Here is an 18941-nt window from a genome sequence, read left to right as displayed (position 1 = left end):
GTTTGCTTGTACTGTTATGAACAAACAGCAGCTTTATTGTCTTAGAGGTGTTTCAGCCCATCATACTGACTGAGAGCCCTGCTTGGTTGTTCCTCATCAGTCTAAGTACAGAAGAAAACTTGGTGTTATAGTCAGGTTGTGTTCCTAGTTGCTATAGCTTGTCTATAAATGGCAAAGTTATGCAAATTGATTAACAAACGCAAATGTGCCTAGAGAAGACTGAACATATCAGTGGTTTTACAATAAATGTTATTTGTAAACAACATAACAGAAGTGTGAAAGCAAAATGTGTGGGAAATTAGGTTTGGAGTTCGACCGTTTCCTTTCATGAATATTCAAATTTTCCAAAAACAAAATATTTTATAGTATAAAAAAAGCCCGGTCCCATATTGTCATTAGAACAGCCAACAATTATGTATTTTTCTAAAGCTGGTTTCTTGCTGATTTGATGAGATTCCGAGCGGTCCATGAATGCAGCATGTCAGAGTCCTCATCCCGCTCGTCTCTCACGTAAGCAGGAATCTGCGGGGCTCGCTGCAACTGAGGAAGGAGGGGTTTCGGGAAGCCCCCTCCCGCAACAAGTCATCTTTCTGGGAAAAAAGATTTAAAAAAAAGGTTTCAATCGGAACAAAATACATTGTTAACCCTTTGTGGGGACGGTCTGTTGTGACTCTAATTTTAGAGACATCAGTGATTTTGTGAGATTATTATTTTTTTTACTTAGGAAGAAGACACCAAAAAGAAAACATATAAATTGTGGCCTGCTTAAAACAGACTACTTCAAAAATGTACAGCAAACTTTTGGATACAGGTTGGGCGCCACCTGCTGGTACTTACTACTTACAACTCAAACGTCATGAGTTTAAACCCTTTTAAAAAGCGTTAACAGTATTGTGCATGACATTTATCCATTGTTTGTCATAATATATTTGCAAACGTAGTTTAAGATTTGCCTGAAGTAACGTTTTAGATCGTACTTTACTGATATATTTTGTTTATTTTACACAAATAATCAGAATAGTTCGCTTCTAGCGCCATCTGTCGGAGCCTCGTTGAACTGCACTTCCCATTCTGGAGGGCGCTTGATGATGACGACATCAACATGAGCCGCAACCAAAACAACAACAGTGGTCAGCTGTTGACGAAGCTAACTAGCTGCAGTGGTAGTCATTATAAATATAAGAGTTGTTTCAGTTGTAGCTCTGACGTCATTAGTGTTTACAGATATTTTATTACTCTGAAAGTTCCCTTATGTTCGTTTCAGTTCACTTCGAAGGATTTGGTCTGTTAGCACATTATCATTAAAACCAAAGACGCAGTTGGAGCTGGAGGTAAATAGTACATTTACGTTTTTAAACTACCGTTATGTACTACAGCACTGTCGTGTCACAACGAGAAGGCCCTGGTTCAAATGCCGGCTGGGACCTTCCTGTGTGGAGTTTCCATGTTCTCCTCGTGCATGCGTGTATTTCTTCCTGCAGTCCGAAAACATGCGTAACTGGGGGGTATTCCAGAAAGCAGGTTATGCTAGCTTCCACGGTAAGTTTGAGGCTAAAGCGGATATCCTCAGCTTTCAGTTCCAAAAATGGAGGTATGTTTCAGGGTATGTCAAGTTGCCATAGCAACTCATGCTCTGAACATAACCAGGGAAGAATTCCAGAAAGCAGGTTATGCTAGCTAAGTTTGAGGCTAAGTTTACAACCACCGCAGAAAAACAAAGGTGTTTCAGGGTGTGCTTAGTTTTCCTGGGGGGTATTCCAGAAAGCAGGGTTATGCTAGCTCCCACGGTAAGTTTGAGGCTAAGAAAGTTGATAACCTCAGCTTTCGGTTCCAGAAACGGAAGTATGTTTCAGGGTTGGTCAAGTTACCATAGCAACTCATGCTCTGAACATAACCTGGGGGGTATTCCAGAAAGCAGGTTATGCTAGCTCCCACGATAAGTTTGAGGCTAAGAAAGTTGATAACCTCAGCTTTCGGTTCCAGAAATGGAGGTATGTTTCAGGGTAGGTCAAGTTAACATGGCAACTCATGCTCTGAACATAACCTGGTCCGGAGCAGGTTTAGTTGAAGCTTAGTTTGTTTACAGAGAGGTGAAGCAGCATGGCGTGTCCATTTGAAGATGATTTAGTGGATGAAAAAGCTCAGATAATACTTTTTCCACCATGAGAGGGTGATAAGACCACATATGGATGTTGGAAAGATAAACTTTTTTACTTTGATCTAACGTAATTATTTGCTTCAGTTAAGATAAATCATTTTTTTTGTTAGAAATTTTTTTGTTAAAAATTACACGTAGTTTTCAGACAGTTGTTTTCCTTTCGTTCAAATTAATTCAATTAAGTAGGTGTAACTTTGATGCTGCTGTTAGATCGGCATCGCAAGGGATTCTGGGATATCATTCCCTTTGCCCGTCTGGACGGATTTGGGTTTAAGTGTGGGTTTTTGACCAAATGTGTTTAGTTGAATAGCTGTTTTACTGTGTTTCACCGTGTTTGGCCGAGCTATTTTGTCCTACTATGCTTGCGTCTCTGCACCATGAGTGAGAGTAAAGGATAGGATGATGAGTTTATATAGCACCCCACCGCTTAGTGCTGTTATGACAGTGACGGAAAATTCTTTAGTGAGTTTTTGCACTCGGTGCATTTTTTTTCCGTTCTTTTTATTGTTGTAAAAATGAGCATATCTGCCGGCTCAAACTTAGACATATGAAAGTTCAAGAAATATAAGTAATTAAGATGGAAAAAAGATTAATGGAGTAATGTGACATTTAGTTAGATAAATACGTAAATTTGAGTTGAATAAACAATTATTGAGTTTGAATAAATTTAACTAAATTATTTAAATTATTTTTCAGCCGTGTTACTTTTTTGATGGACTTATAATTTTTAACCGCCGTCATTAAAATCTCAGACTCCGTCTCACTTCTGTCTCAAGTGTCGCGCTTTCTTTTTTTTTCTCCATGCGTTTCCATGGTGACTCCAGAAATCTGCGATCCATTGAGAATGTCTTTATGTACCTCCTGTGCACGTGCATTATCCCAGGGTTACCAAGTCGAGCGTAATTACGCCAACTCATATCCGGTCTTTTGGAACCGACATACCCAGAGTAAGCAAGTTCAGGCGGATTTCAGCCAGAGTTCAGGCTCAAAGTCAGGCTAGTTTAAACATGCTTCCTGGAATACCCCCCTGGTCTGGAGCAGGTTTAGTTGAAGGTTAGTTTGTTTTCAGAGAGGTGAAGCAGCATGGGGTGTCCATTTGAAGATGATTTAGTGGATGAAAAAGCTCAGATAATACTTTTTCCACCATGAGAGGGTGATAAGACCACATATAGATGTTGGAAAGAGAAACTTTTTTACTTTAATCTAACTTAATTATTTGCTTCAGTTAAGACAAATCATTTTTTTTGGTAAGTCGGTTTAAAAATAACACGTAGTTTCCAGACAGTTATTTTGCTTTCATTCAAATTAATTAAATTAAGTAGGTGTAACTTTGGTGCTGCTGTTAGATCGGCACCGCAAGGAATTGTGGGATATCATTCCCTTTGCCTGTCTGGACGGATTTGGGTTTAAGTGTGGGTTTTTGACCAAATGTGTTTAGTTGTTTTAGCTGTTTTACTGTGGTTTGCCAAGTTATTTTGTCCTACTATGCTTACGTCTCTGCACCATGAGTGAGAGTGAAGGAGAGGATGATGAGTTTATATAGCACTCCTACGGTGTACTGTGTTAATGACAATCACGGAATATTCTTTAATGATTTTTTTTTTGTCCCCCGTCTTTTTTATTTTTATAAAAATGAGAATATCTGCCGGCTCAAACTTAGACATATGAGAGTTCAAGAATTATAATTCATTACGATGGAAAAAAGATTAATTGAATTGGAGTAATATGACATTTAGTTAAATAAATATGTAAATTTGAGTTTTATAGACGTAAGAAATTAGGTTGAATAAATAAAATAACTCAATTTTTTGTTACCAATAGAAGTAATTCATTTAAGTTGTCAAAATTGGATACGTTTTATATATATATATATATATATGACGCGCATATATATATATATATATGCGCGTCACAAGGAAAATGGAAACAAGATCAGAAACTTGTGCGATTACTTTGTCTGCTCTTTTTCTACACGCAGAAACTCTTTCTTTTGATGATGCAGCCCTGTTACTTTTTGATGGATGTATAATCTTCCTACGCCGTCATTAAAATCTCAGACTCAGTCTCACTGAAGTACAGCGTTTTCTTTTTTTTCTCTCCATGCATTTCCATGGTGACTCCAGAAATCTGCGATCCATTGAGAATGTCTTTATGTAGTGGCTGAGCACGTGCATTAACCCAGGGTTACCAAGTCGAGCTTAATTACGCTAACTCATTTCCGGTCTTTTGGAACCGACATACCCAGAGTAAACAAGTTCAGGCGGATTTCAGCCAGAGTTCAGGGTTAAAGTCAGGCTAGTTTAAACATGCTTCCTGGAATACCCCCCTGGCAACTCATGCTCTGAACATAACCAGGGGGTATTCAAGCATTTTTAAATTAGCCTGACTTTAAGCCTGAACTCTGGCCGAAATCCGCCTGAACTTGCTTACTCTGGGTATGTCAGTAATGAAACGCGTGGAGAAAAAAAGAAAGCGCTATTCTTCAGTGAGACAGAGTCTGAGATTTAAATGACGCCGTATGAAGATTATACGTCCATCAAAAAAGTAATATGGCTGCATCAGCAAAAGAAAGAGTTTCTGCTTGTAGTAGAAGAACAGACAAAGTAAACGCACGAGTTTCTGATCTTATTTACATTATCCTTGTGACGCATATATATATAACTTATCCAATTTTGCCAACTTAAATGAATTAATTCTATTGGTATTAAATAAACGAGTTAAATTTACTCAACCTAATTTCTTACGTCAATAAAACTCAATAATTGTTTATACAACTCAAATTTACCTATTTATCTAACTAAATATCATATTACTCCAATTCAATTAATATTTTTTCCCTTTTAATGAATTATAATTCTTGAACTCTTATATGTCTAAGTTTGAGCCGGCAGATATTCTCATTTTTATAACAATAAAATGAATGAAACAATATGCATAAAGTACATATATTCTTTAAGGAATTTTCCAACATTGTCATTATGGTATCCCATGGTAGGGGTGCTCTATAAACTCATCCTCCTCTCCTTCACTCTCACTCGTGGTGCAGAAAGAATTAAACATAACAGGACAAATAACTACACAAAAACAGCTAAACAACTAAACACATTTGGTCAAAAACCCACACTTAACCCAAATCCGTCCAGACAGGCAAAGAGAATGATATCCCACAATCCTGGGGTTGCCGATCTAACAGCAGCACCAAAGTTACACCTACTTAATTGAATTAATTTGAATGAAAGGAAAATAACTCGCTGAAAACTACATGTTATTTTTAAGCTGACTTAAATTAAAAAATGATTTATCTTAACTGAATCAAATAATTAAGTTAGATCAATGTAAAAAGTTTAATTTTCCAACTTCCATATGTGGTCTTATCACCCTCTCATGGTGGAAAAAGTATTATCTGAGCTTCTTCATCCACTAAATCATCTTCAAATGGACACGCCATGCTGCTTCACCTCTCTGAAAACAAACTAACCTTCAACTAAACCTGCTCCAGACCAGGTTATGTTCAGAGCATGAGTTGCTATGGCAACTTGACATACCCTGAAACATACCTCTGTTTCTAGAACCGAAAGCTGAGTTTATCTGATTCCTTAGCCTCCATCTTACCTTGGTAACTAACCTGCTTTCTGGAACCTCTTGTTGGCTTGGCCGGGGCTGGTGTGGGGTGGAACACTCGGCTGCCCGGGGGGGATGGGGGTGGTCGGCGGGGGATGTCTAATGGGTCCGGGTTTCAGGCGCCTGGGAACCAAAGCTCCCATTGGGGACCCGGTTGCCTGGGGCTGCCGGGCCCCCAATCTTTTCCAGCGTTGCTCACGGCAACAAGAGCCTGGTCCTCAGGCTCACCGTCCCCTGGCCCTGTCTGGGGCCTCCGCTGGTCGTCTGCATCCACATTCCCACTCGGGCGGACAGTATCTGCCGCTTCTCCCCTCTTGGCCTCGGTGGGGCTGGCAGGCAGGTTGCATGGGTGTGCAGTGTGGGCTGACCATGGGCTGTGCCGGCCTGCCTCTGGGGTTGGGGGCAGGTGGGGGCTCAGGACTCCCGGGCGGTGGCGGGCCTCTCGTCTGGCCGTAGTGCAGTGCAGAACTCGGCGTAGGTCTCGAGTGGTCGGGGGATTGGGGATGGGCCCAGTGCGCCTTGGGGTGGGGCGGGTCCTTGCCGGGCAGGGGCTCCGGCTCTGTGTGTCCTCTGTTCCTCCTACTCCTCGACCGGGAGGCTGATGGGTCCTGACCTCTGTCTCCGTTTCTGTGGTGGGGGTACGGTGTACGGGAGGGGGGTTGCTCCTGGATCTTTGTCTGACGGTGAGGCTCTTTGATGACTGGATCGGCAGGGTTGCTGCAGTGTCTGCCCCTAGCTCTGGGGTGGGGGTGGGGGGCCCCCTGCCTTTGCTAGAGCATTCAGTGTGATCAAGGTTCACTCTAAGAGGCACACCTTCATTCAACCCACCCGCTTATTCACCTTTGCACAAATTCGGGCATGGATATTGTTTTTATTTATTTATTTATTTCTACAACCCTCTTCATGAATATTGGTAATAGGAATATTGGGTGTATCTGTCTATGTGCAGAAATCTTGGGAGAAAAATCATTTATGATTACTGCATGAATATACTTCTAACCTGTAAGTAGTTGTGAAAGTAGTTTTGTTTGTTTTGTTGCTGTGTGAACTAAGTTATGTAATTTAATTTTCTTTTATGTTTTAACTTTGTGATATCGACTACCCCCCACTCTAACCCCTTATCCCCCATCTCTGACATCCCACTCTGTTTCTTTCTTTCCTCTTTTGTTTATTTTTCCATCCGGTCCAACAAGGAATGCATACAAATATAATTTTCATAAAAAAAGCTTAGCCTCAAATACAAAAGGGGTTTATACAAATATACTCTCAGTCTGTCTGAAGATCCATAAACCCCAATTGTAACAATAAAATCTGTCCAATAAAAGAGGCACTCAGCTCTGATCTGCTTGCTCAGCTGTTGGACAGGACAAGTAAAACAAAAACAAAATATTGGATTGATTTTCCTTTACGCTATTTAGTGTGTTTTCAGTTTAGCGTCTTTACCAAAACGTTTGCATTTAAACTTTCTTTTGAAAGATAACATCATTAGAAAACTTTAGTATCTCTATTGTAGCTTTTTTTTTAAAGTTTTTCTTTTTTCCAGATTTTCTATTTTGTAAAATCCAATTAGATTAATTGACATTAATAAATGAAAATGTAACAAACCAAAAAAACAGATGTTTTCTAAGTTTTGTCCAAAAGTTTTTTAACAACTGCTGCCCGGATCATAACACAAACCCCCCTCCACTATGCACAGCACACCCGTCCTACAGAAGCTCCACTGGCTACCAGGGCTAATTCGGATTAAAATCCTTATTCTGACCTTCAAAACCCTCCATAAACTCGCCCCATCCATATCCGTCTGAACTTATCCATGTTGCCATTCCCACCCGCTCCCTTAGGTCTGCCTCCTCGCTCCAACCTCTTGGCTCATCTCCATGGGGGGGCAGAGCATTCAGCCGCTCTGCCCCCCAGCTCTGGACCTCACTTCCCTCGGATTTACGGATCATGGACTCACTCCCTCAGTTAGCTAAAAATCTCTAAACCCACCTCTTTGGACTAGCATATCCACCCTAATTAACTTATGATTGCATTGTTTTGTTTTTTTCACCTAATGTTTCATTCTTGTATTCTTGTATTTAATAATTGTTCTCTATCTGTAAGGCAACCTTGGGTGTCCAGAAAGGCGGCATATAAATTAAATGCATTATTATTATCATTAACTACAAAGCAAAGAACATGAAAGGCTGCTCTTCTCTGGTTTGAATCCCAGTTGGGTCCTTTCTGTGTGGAGTTTGCTCGTTCTCCTCATGCATGCTGGGGTTTTCTCCAGGTCCTCCGCCCCAAAACATGCTTCACAGGTTAACTGCCAGTAAATTACTTCTAAAAATAACTTATTACTTAGTAGTTGGATCAAAATTGTAATTAAGTTACTTCACTCATTACCTTTTTGAAAAGTAATTGACTACTCTACTTTTTTTCCTCATATTTAAATTCTCAAGGGGAAAAACAGCACAAAAAAAGATCTTTTTGTCTTTCATGTAACTCTCTTTTTAAAGCAATGGACTCGTGCAAAGGTTAAAGACATGACCTGGTTTTATTTGAATTCAGACAACAGTGTGAAAAATGGCACAAAAAAGAATGACAACATATGTGGTCAATGCCACTGCTGAAAGTGAGATGTGGAAAAAGATTTCTATGACGTTAGATTCATATCTATCAAATCTGAAACTAACTCCGTCTTTTGAAAACACAAAGAACTATTTAATGCTTCCATCTTCATTTTCTCTGACTTTAGGTTTTCCATTACATTCTCTCTCTCTACGTCTGTGGTTTGTTCACAGTTCTGTACTGCTGCGAATCTACCCCCTACCCCCCTACCCCCCTCTGCGGAGCGCACTGAGCGCCAACTCATATTGACCAGAGACGCCGTCACGTGCAGCTTAGACAGAAAAATACAGTCAGAAAGGTGAATTATAGCAAAAAAAAATGACTCCCAGGAAGGAGCCGACTGTAGAGTTGTTTCACTCACAAACGACACTACAGCATGCTCTGCTGCTCACCTGCTGCTCACCTGCTGCTCACCTGCTGCTCCTCGGGGATGAAAAGAATCCTAGCAGCATCTCTTTTAGTCTCATCATTGAGCCATTTTGTAAAGCAAAGGGACTGCAGCAATGAGGCATCTCTGTACTTTGACCAATCCCCAACCCTTTGCTTGCACGTATGCGCCAGTAACTCGGTTGTTGTTGTGTTGCTTTTTTTAAATGAACCTCATTTTCGTTTCATTAAACTGAGAGAAAATGTCATATCATGTTCCTCAATTACTGACAAAAGTAGTTAAATTACAGTAGTTTACTTTGTAATCCGTTACCCCCAACACTGTAAACTGGTTACTCTAAGGTGCCCATAGGTCTGCATGTGGGTGTGATTTGTGGCCCTGCAACAGGCTGGGGACCCCTCCTTCCCCCAACAATAGCCGTGATGGGCTCCGGCAGCCCGTGACCCCTAAAGCAGTATAAGAAAATGGATGGATGGAGGGATGTCTGGGTGGTGTACAGTAATTCATTTCTGAGTGTAAACATACTTTCTGATGGTATATATTCTTTAGAAACCTTTCATAGTTTGTTTGCATTTGTGGACCTGAGTATCTGTAGAACAAGTCGTGTTTCAAGCACAATTTGATGATACAAACATAACATTTTTTCAATCTCCCCTTAGCTGTTTGGCTGGCCAGAAATGTTTATGGCAAAGCCAGACCACAAGACCAGCCGGTGGAGATTCTGACATCCTCAGGCGAAGTGTGATTGGTCATCATGTCTCCACGGAAACGACCTCTGGTCCCCGTGAGCAGCCGGCGGAAAGCTGCGGACGAATGCTTCCCCTTCAACCTCCTGCCGGTGGAGTGCCAGCTGCACATCCTGTCCTTCCTGAGCGATGTGGACAAATGCAGCTGCGCTCTGGTCTGCCTCAGCTGGAGCCGCCTGGTCCGCTCCTGGAAGCTGTGGAGAGTGGCCGACTTTTCCCGCCGCGGCGTCTTCCACCTGGGTCAGGAGGGGCTGCTGGTTTCCAACCGTGAGTTTGAGAGGTGGAAGTCGTGGGTACACCATTACACCCACCACCTGATCTCCCGGCGGGCGAGTCTGCTCACTCTGAAAGCCAGCTTCGACCTCGGGGATCGCTACCACAAGTGGAGCGATCTGCTGAGCCACCTGCTGGACAACGTGCACTGCAGAAACCTCAGTCACCTGGACCTGAACTGGACCTTCACTCTGCTGGAGCCACTGGACCTCAGGGTCCACTCCAAGTCCAGTTCACACCAGGAGAACATCACCAAGAAGGATCAGGTAAATCTTTGGAGCAGACATAAGATTCAGTCAAGAGTTTTTTAACTGTGCATGTTTTTTAATTTTGAAGGGAAATGTCAGTAAAAACGCCAACAAAACTTCTTCTGCCTTCAGTCACCTACAGTGAGCAACCATTACCTTCAGTTCTATGGAGATATGACCAGTGCACATTTTGACGTCACACTTGTAACCCCGGGTGTGAAGGGAGTTACTTCCTGCCCCTCCACAGCAGCAGGTTTACCTGCCATGGAGAACTAAAGGGCTGAGAGAATTTCCCCAAAGCAGACGGTGAACAGATTCCTGTGTTTCACAGCCACAGCAGTAATGTCAGCCCGACTGTTCAAGTCTCCAGCACAACCTTTTCCAAGCTTTTCTCACCGTTTTGAATGAAAATAAAGCCGGTTTAATAAACCATAAAAGGGAGAAAATCCCAGCTAGCAAGGCCAAGTGGACCCCAGATGGGTTTGTCTGCAGTTTCCATGGTGGCCCCACCTGTGTTTGCCCACATTGGCTTAAGAGGGCACTAAGTGGGCTGGCTCACTACGCTAGCCAGCTGCTCGGTGGACAACTGAGCTGTTCACCAGGGGGCCTAGCATTCCTCCACAGCAGCAGTGGACAGCACTTAGTGCCCTCTTAAGCCAATGTGGGGAAACACAGGTGGGGCCACCATGGAAACTGCAGAGAAACCCATCTGGGGCCCACATTTTCTGCCCACTTTTTAACCATCTGGGGGCCCACTTGGCCTTGCTGGCTGGGAATACGCTCCAAAATGACTTGAACATTTTTGTACCAGTTACTTTTCTCCAGTTCAGTCCAAAAACATGCTTCATAGGTTCATTAGTGACTCTAAATGGCCCCTAGGCGTATGTGTGTGTGTGTGTGTGGCTCTGTGACAGACTGCTGACCTGTTCAGGGTGTAGCCCGCCTTCACCCAACAGTACCTGAGATAGGCTTCTGCAACCCCGTCACCGATAAAGAGTGGTCCTGAAAATGGATGGACGGGTGGAGAACCCCAACGTTGAGAAGATAACTGAGCACATTTGAAGCCGGTGATCCAGTGACCAGAGATTAAAACTGCATTTCTGAGTATTTCTTCTATTTGTGAATCAAGAGCAAACGAAAAAAGGCTGTTTGAAAAAGCTTGTTTTAAAAAGTCTCCCTGCTCCACTCCAATTCTGAGGCATTCGCTGTCAGGGGGCAGGGTTTGTCCACGTCAACAATCAGAGGTCAATTTCTAATGAACTCCTGCCGCTCTGCAGAAACTATGTCCTAGAAAGCGGCACAGGTTTTTAGATTTTGGCTCAAAACAGTGTCAATATAATGAAAGGACCACTGGGAAAAATAGATCAAAATATGTTCAGAGTGGGACTTTAAAGATCACAAAAAGATCCAGAAAACCTCCAAAGATCAATAAGGACTCTTGTCTTTGATTTGACAGGTCGCCAGCTTCCAGGAACTTCTGCGCAAGCTCACCCAAAGTTGTCCCAGAATTTCCAAGATGCGTCTCCATTTTGACTGGTCGGAAGTGTCGGTCAGCATGCTCATGCAGTTCCGTCAGCTTCGCGTCCTGGAGCTCAAATACTTCTGGGTCCTTAAAGGAGTGACTCCCTCCACGCTGCAGGCGCTGACCAAATCCCTGCCTAACCTGAAGTCTCTGACGTTACACATCCTGGTGCCGCTGAGGAACCCCGGCATCTCCTACACCCTGGAGTCTCAGTCTCTGGAGTTCCTGGATGTCTCACCCAGCCGGGGCTTGGTCTTCTCCTGCTTGAACCTGCCAGCTTTGCGGGAGTTCCGGGCTAAGAAGATCGTGCGTGGCATCACTCTGGACAAGAGGACCAGGTTGCAGATCCAGAGCCGCTGGCCCTGCCTGTACCAGGTCCTCCGGGAGGGGACGCCAAAGCTTCAGGCCCTCAACAACGAGAGGCTTCTGCCTACATGGAGAGAGCAGAGCTACAGGGAGCTGAAAGCCCTCCTGGAGCAGTCCTGCTACTGTGTTCAGCACTTGGACAGCTGGATTTGGTGACCCTCCCTCCAGTTATCTTTGGGTAGAACCCAGGAAAAAGGTTTTGACGTCACAAATAAACAGAGACGCTCTCTAACTTTCCAGTGCTTCAGAGGAAATCTGCTGCCACAGGGATTCATTCATGTTACGGGGCACAGCTTCAGTGGATGAATGCTGCAGGAACAGCATCATTTATGTCTGAACATAAACATGACTTTCCGTCTTCAACAAAACGCTCCAAGATAAAAATGTCCCAAAAGTTTAGGTACCCAAAAAAAAAATCCTGATACATGCAAAAGCTCAGAAGTCAGTTTTATCAAAGGGTTGAAAAAAGTGTTCTTAAATGATTGTTTAAATCAAAAATGATTTAATTTTGTCAAATAATGAGGCAATTGAAATTTTTATATTTTTAATTTATTGCGTCTTAATTCTTAGAACTTTAAAATGCTTTTTTTTATTTTCCTAATGTGTCGGCTATTGAAATGAAATGTTTTGTTTCTCCCTTTCTTGTTGGTTTTAGAAGAACGTGATCTTCACTGTGGAAAATAGCACGTACTGTAAAGGAAAGCATCATCATCCGTTTGATTTGTTCTGTGGGAATCAAGGAATCTGTAAAAACGTTCACTGCATACTTTGATGGATTAATCACACAACAAGTGTTGCATTTAGAAAACACTCTTGTAAACTTCAGAGACCTGAACATGGAATTAAAAAATAAGGATCCCTCAAATTAATAACTTCTGGCCCTGAATGAGGATTTTGTGGACACAAATTAGTATTTTGTGGACTCAAATGAGCATTTAAGTAGGAAACGAAAATAGCAAATTACTATTTTGTGCACAAAAATGCTAATAAGTGTTAATATGTGCCCACAAATGCTTAATTTGAAGGGAACAATTTATTACTTTTTAAAGTCATGTCCAGGGCTCCGAAGTGAACAGTTCAATGCCAGTTTGTCCGTGGCAGAAAAAGACATAATCCAGGAGCAAAAAGAGGAAAAGTGAAGGGTTTTGTTTTTTCTTTCTGTCTTAAATGCAGAAAATCATTGAGGTCCACACGGTCGGTGCTAAACTGCTGTCATTCCAGCCTCCCAGCGATGCAAAATGTCAAGGAGCTCCACAGCTTCATCTGTTTTGCTGAATGGTGGGGGCTTTTATTTCTTAGGCTGATTGTCCCGAAGCAGTAAACTCGTGAGGGTTTGCATTACTTCACCTGCCTGTCATACACAAACGTTCCTTTGTTTGCAAACTTTTTGCACATTTTCTTAGCTCTAACTAAAAGTTGTTTGTTGCTGAAATGATCCCTGCAGTTACTTCAGCTTTGTTTGACCCCAGGTTCTTCAGTGCAGTTGCCCTCCCACTCAGTAGGGGGGGTTCTTCTCAAACATTTGTCGCCATTTAGGTCTGGTTGGGTTTAAACTGCACTGAATGTCCAAAACTCTGACTGAGGTGGGGTTTGTGGGGTTAATAACTGTGCGACTTCTCGTGCGTGCTCTTCAGGTGAAACCTCCAGCGTGTGACACAGATGCTCCACAGAATAAAAGGCTCGGGCTTCTCTGTTTCACTTGTGTGTGTGTGCTACTTTTTGCTTGAGTGTGGTCACTGAGTGCAAACAGGAAGTTGTTGCACAACATGAGAAGACGTGGTTTGAAGCTGCAGTTTTTTTTCCTTCGTTAATTCTAAGTTTTCTGAGATTGGGAGGATTTTCATCCCTGAGGTTTTTTTAGTAAATCCAGTGTATTCCAAATCAAATCAAACCAAACATTATTTATGTTTGTACATCAGTGACGTGCGTTGAGGTTGATGGCTGGTGAGGCACCAACTCCTCTGGAGTCAGATTTACAATGAAAGAACTAAATATTTCACCATTCATCCAACAGCAGGTAACAGCATACATGATAAACACAAGAAGATATTTGTCCTTCAGAGAAGATTTCTGCTATATGCATGGATAGAACACTCTTCTTGTATATAAATTATTGTAAACAAATTAAAGTATACAGAATTGTTCAGCACACCTTTAATTTGGACCCTCAGTAACGATTTCTGGTATTTTTCCAATTTGAAATTCTGATGCTTTAAGACCTTCCCATTTCTGTCTGTGTGTGTCTCATTACATTGCATTGAAGACACGGAGGATGTTTAGAGATCAGATTTGTTTATTTTAAATCAATCAATCAATCAAACTTTATTTATAAAATAGCGCTTATCATGCATTTCGTGCAGCTCGAAGCGCTTTAACATTAAAAACAAAAAACACACAACATTACAGTAAAAACCCAACCCACCCTACACCCTTCCCACTCCTCTCCATTAAAGCACATGACCCACGACAATGAATGTTGACTACCAATACAAGTTAAAATAAATAAATAAATAAATAAATAAATGAATAAATAAATAAATGAATAAATAAATAAAAAAGCAAGCAAACAAACAAACAAACAAGGCTTGGCTCTGCTGTGAGGAAACGGCATTTGGGAATCTCTTCATACCAGGAGCCAGCCCGCCCACGGGAGCATGGCCACAGCGCCAACCCAGACCGGGACAACACCAGGGTCCACTTCACAGCCGTGAGGCTGCAAAATTAAACCCCAGCCGCCCCAGCAAGGGCAAGAACTCCAACAACAGCCACCGGGCAAGCCGGCAACCCTGGCAGAAAAGACTCCCACAAGAAACACTGGGGCTAAAATCACAATAAGATACTAAAATTATAAGATTTATTAAAAAATAAATAAATAAATAAATAAATAAAATAAAATAAAAAACTGAGAATAAGATGCATAAAATGAAATGAAGTATAGTATAGAATATAGCCTATATTAAAACTAATAGAATAATTTAGCAGTTAAAATCAACTGAAAGCTAAATTATAAAGGTGGGTCTTGAGCCTCTTCTTAAAAACCTCTACAGTCTCTGCGGCCCTGAGGCCCTCTGGCAGGCCGTTCCACAGGCGAGGACCGTAATGGCAGAACGAAGCCTCACCATAAGTTTTGGTCCTCACTTTAGGAACAACTAAGAGGCCAGCACCGGAAGACCTCAAGGTCCGCGAGGGCTCATATTTTAAAAGAATATCATTCAAATAAGAAGGCCCAAGACCATAAAAACACTTATAAACCATTAAAAGAATTTTAAAATCAATCCTAAAACGCACAGGGAGCCAATGCAGCGATTTTAAAATCGGTGTAATGTGTTCCCGCCCTCTGGTTCTCGTCAGAACTCGTGCTGCTGAGTTCTGCAATAGTTGTAGATTTGAAATAGACTTTTTGGGTAAACCAGAGAGCAGGGCATTACAGTAATCTAAACGACTGAAAATAAAAGCATGCATTAGCACTTCTGTGCTGGCAAGAGAGAGGAACGGGCGGACTCTGGCAATGTTTTTAAGATGATAAAATCCTGTCTTAACGACATTTTTAATGTGTGGGATAAAATTTACCTCAGAGTCAAAAAGTACGCCCAGGTTTTTCACACACTGAGAAGGTTTAAAATTATGAAGATGTGGTAAAATCATCTCTCTCTTGTCTTCAGGACCGATGATTAATACTTCAGTTTTGTCCTGGTTGAGCTGTAAAAAGTTTTCTGCCATCCACAACTTTATATCTAAAATGCAGTTTAAAAGAGTGTTGACAGGTTCAAGGTCATCAGGAGACACGGCGACGTAAAGCTGTGTATCATCAGCATAGCTGTGAAAGTCAACGCCGTGTCTCCTGATGACATCCCCAAGAGGCAACATATATAAATTAAAAAGTATTGGCCCTAAAATCGACCCCTGGGGAACCCCACAACTTATTTCATGGATTCCTGAAGAGCACGTATCCATACTTACATAAAAGTGTCGATCTGTCAGGTAAGAGTAAAACCACTTAAGAACATTTCCAGAAAGGCCCACTAGACTACTAAGTCTGTCTAATAAAATCTGGTGATCTACTGTATCAAAAGCGGCACTAAGATCCAGCAGCACCAGAACAGAAAGTTTCTGTGAGTCGTAGTTTAATCTAAGATCATTAACGATCTTTAAAAGAGCCGTCTCTGTACTATGGCTTTTCCTAAAACCAGACTGATATTTTTCTAAAATTTTTTGGGCATTTAAAAACTCATGCAGTTGAGTAGCGACACTTTTTTCTATTATTTTACTTAAAAATGGTAAGTTGGATACGGGTCTATAGTTATCCAGATTTTTTGGATCTAATTGACTCTTCTTCAGAAGGGGCCTCACCACCGCCGTCTTACAGGCAGAGGGGAAGACCCCCGTCTGAAGAGAGCAGTTTACTATATTTAAAAGCTCTGACTCAAAGAATCCATAAAATGTTTTAAAAAGTGAAGTGGGAATGGGATCTAAAAGGCAGGTTGTAGTGTTTACTTGGGATACAACTCGACCAAGCATCTCTGCATCAACCAGGACAAAACTCCCCAGTGTTTCTTCTGGTAAAAACAATGCTGGAGGTCTGTTAAGATCAGTGTACTGCATGGATGAAATGTTTGATCTTATAGCATTGATTTTACCCATGAAGTGGTCTGCGAAGTCCTCACATGCAGCATTAGATGATGGCATGGAGGACTTGTTGAAATCTTTGTTTATTAAAATATCAATTGTTTTAAAAAGAAATTTGGGGTTGTTTTTATTTTCTGAAATGATTTTTGAAAAATAAGAGGTTCTGGCCCGTTTAACTGAGTTATTGTAGATTTTGATTTGTTGTTTTAAAATGTCTTTATGAATGATTAAATTCGTCTTCCGGTATTTCCTCTCTGCTCTCCTGCAGTTCTGCTTCTGACACTTAATGTCGTCAGTCTTCCATGGCATTTTAGGAGTGGCTCTTATTGTTTTCGCTTTGAGTGGAGCCACTGCATCTATGGAAGACTGAAGTCTGTTATTAAAATGATCAACAATAAAATCACAGGGTGCAGGTAAAATCTGAGCAGGAGTTTGCTTAAAAACATCAATAAAACTTGCAGCCACTTCAGGAGTTAAATACCGTTTCCTCACAGTTCTCACTGACGCTTCCTGCTGGATTTGACTGGTGACATTAAAAAACACACAATAATGGTCTGATATGGCCAAATCAACAACAGAGGACACCCCAGTGGACAGACCATAGGTAATGACAAGGTCCAGGGTGTGTCCTCTGTTGTGAGTCGGCTGTGTGACATGCTGCTGAAAATCCATGCTGTTTAGAAGATTTAAAAACTCACAGGCATAGATATCATCATAATTGTCAACATGCAAATTAAAATCACCAGTAATTAAAATCCTATTGTACCTAATATGAAGAGATGATAAAAATTCAGAAAATTCCTCGATAAAACAGGAAGGAGGGGTTGGTGGTCTGTATACTGTGACAGTTAAAACAGGTGGGTCTCCAAAAAGAAAAGCATGATGCTCAAATGAACAATATTTACTAATTAAAACATTTTCAGATGATATTCTTTTGTGAGCAATCGATGCTGTACCTCCACCTTTCTTTCCTCCCCTGATTGAAAATAAAAAGTTAAAATTAGGTGGAGAAGCCTCAGTGAGAATAGCTGGTGCATCAGAGCCAAGCCAGGTTTCAGTTAAAAACAAACAGGTTAAATCATGGTCTAAAATCAGATCATTAATGATAAAAGACTTATTTAAAAGGGATCTGACATTTAAAAGAGCCATCTTCATGGTTGTGGGTACAATCTTATGTGTGCATGTCATGGGTTTTGTGACTGATGTGTGAATTGGTCGGAGACAACAAACATGCGAGGCACGTGGATATGAATGCAAATGATTTGAATGTCTATTGGTGATGCGGACTGGTATGTGATGCTGTATGGCAGAGAATGATGTATCAGGGGTGTGGATGTCCTGGTTCAACCGTCAGCTGGATATGGTTTTGAAAGAACGGAGGGTGAAATCAATGTTCATGGTGAGAAGACGGGAACCACTATTGTTGGGGTGTAAACCGTCTGATTTGAAGAGGTATGGTCTATTGTAAAAAGTTGTGAAGTTATCAACGTATGGAATGCTTATGGAATGACAGTATGTTTTTAACCAAATGTGAAGCTGACGGACGCGTGAGAACATGATGTCTCCATAACGGGGTGCAGGCAGTGGTCCAGAAATGATACAGTTTATGTTTAACTGTTGGATGGTGTGAATCAGATGGATGAAGTCCATTTTCAGAGTCTCTGATTGCTGCAGTTTCATGTTGTTGGTGCCTGCATGTATGATGAAAGTCTCCGCAGAGGGTTGTTTGACAGAAAGTTGGTGAGCAGAGTTTTTAATGTCATTGACGACAGCTCCAGAGAGTGAGTGTGTGTGGCACCTTCTGACCCGGACATGCCGGACAACGGAGTCTCCCACGATGAGCACGGGCTGCTGCACAGGTCCGGGTCTCCCAGCGGGGTGATGAGCAGCGGCCTCCGCTGAAGGGGGCTCAGGTGGAGAGTTGGGAGCTCCAGAGCGGTGTTTCCGGGCAGACAGTAATCCAGCGTGAAGACCTGTTTTTCTTGTGGAGAGTGGATCCCCTGAAGCCGGTGAAACGCAGGATGCGGCGCGCGAGCCCCGGGGAAGCTCGCCTGAGCGTCGGGCCACCGCCTCTTTCAGCAGACGGCGGCGTTTCCCTCTCGTGCCGGGCGCCAGCGGAACAGCAGAGGATCCGGGCGGCTGGGCCAGTGCCGCGGCTCCAGGAAGAAGCGCAAGTTGGTCAGACTCCAGCAAAGCGGGCACCGAAGCAGCAGACGCCGTTGGACCCGTAGAGGTGGAAGCGGGAGTCGTCGCCTGGCTGGGACCAGCAGCAGAGCCGGATGCCACGGTAGGAGTTCCGCCCGATGTCGGTCCCGGTGAGCCCGCTCGGGTCGCTGACGCCGCGGTGAGGTCTTCAGCCAGCGGGGCAAAGCGGTTGGTCAGC

At 42.4% G+C, this 18941-nt stretch overlaps 2 protein-coding genes across 6 annotated transcripts in view; both read left to right on the top strand.

Annotated features, from left to right (window-relative positions):
* The first annotated feature begins 1078 nt into the window (after positions 1 to 1078).
* On the top strand, positions 1079 to 13630 carry si:dkey-12e7.1 (uncharacterized). 3 transcript variants are annotated; one of them, XM_078948280.1, is made up of 4 exons: positions 1079 to 1163; positions 1265 to 1331; positions 9437 to 10062; positions 11501 to 13630. In XM_078948280.1, the coding sequence occupies exons 3-4, from the start codon at positions 9532 to 9534 to the stop codon at positions 12086 to 12088; spliced, it is 1119 nt and encodes a 372-aa protein (XP_078804406.1). In that variant the 5' UTR covers positions 1079 to 1163; positions 1265 to 1331; positions 9437 to 9531; the 3' UTR covers positions 12089 to 13630. The 3 variants fall into 3 exon arrangements, with proteins under 3 accessions (XP_078804406.1, XP_004086266.1, XP_078804407.1); XM_004086218.5 differs by having other exon boundaries at positions 1088 to 1331; XM_078948281.1 differs by lacking the exons at positions 1079 to 1163; positions 1265 to 1331 and adding an exon at positions 7349 to 8687.
* Positions 13631 to 18707: 5077 nt separating this feature from the next.
* Positions 18708 to 18941, top strand: part of LOC111947510 (uncharacterized) — a 60338-nt gene continuing 60104 nt past the window's right edge. For all 3 annotated transcript variants that reach the window (XR_013656289.1, XR_013656288.1, XM_078948291.1), the window contains exon 1: positions 18708 to 18845. The gene's annotated coding sequence lies outside the window, so the exon portion shown is untranslated. The remainder of the gene's footprint in view (positions 18846 to 18941) is intronic.

This window comes from Oryzias latipes, chromosome 6 (assembly GCF_053564925.1).
Source record: "Oryzias latipes strain Hd-rR chromosome 6, Olatipes_Hd-rR_3.1".
NCBI classification, from domain to species: Eukaryota; Metazoa; Chordata; class Actinopteri; order Beloniformes; family Adrianichthyidae; genus Oryzias; species Oryzias latipes.
The sequence above is the reverse complement of the archived record's forward strand: the minus strand, read 5'-3'. Positions and strand labels throughout refer to the sequence as shown.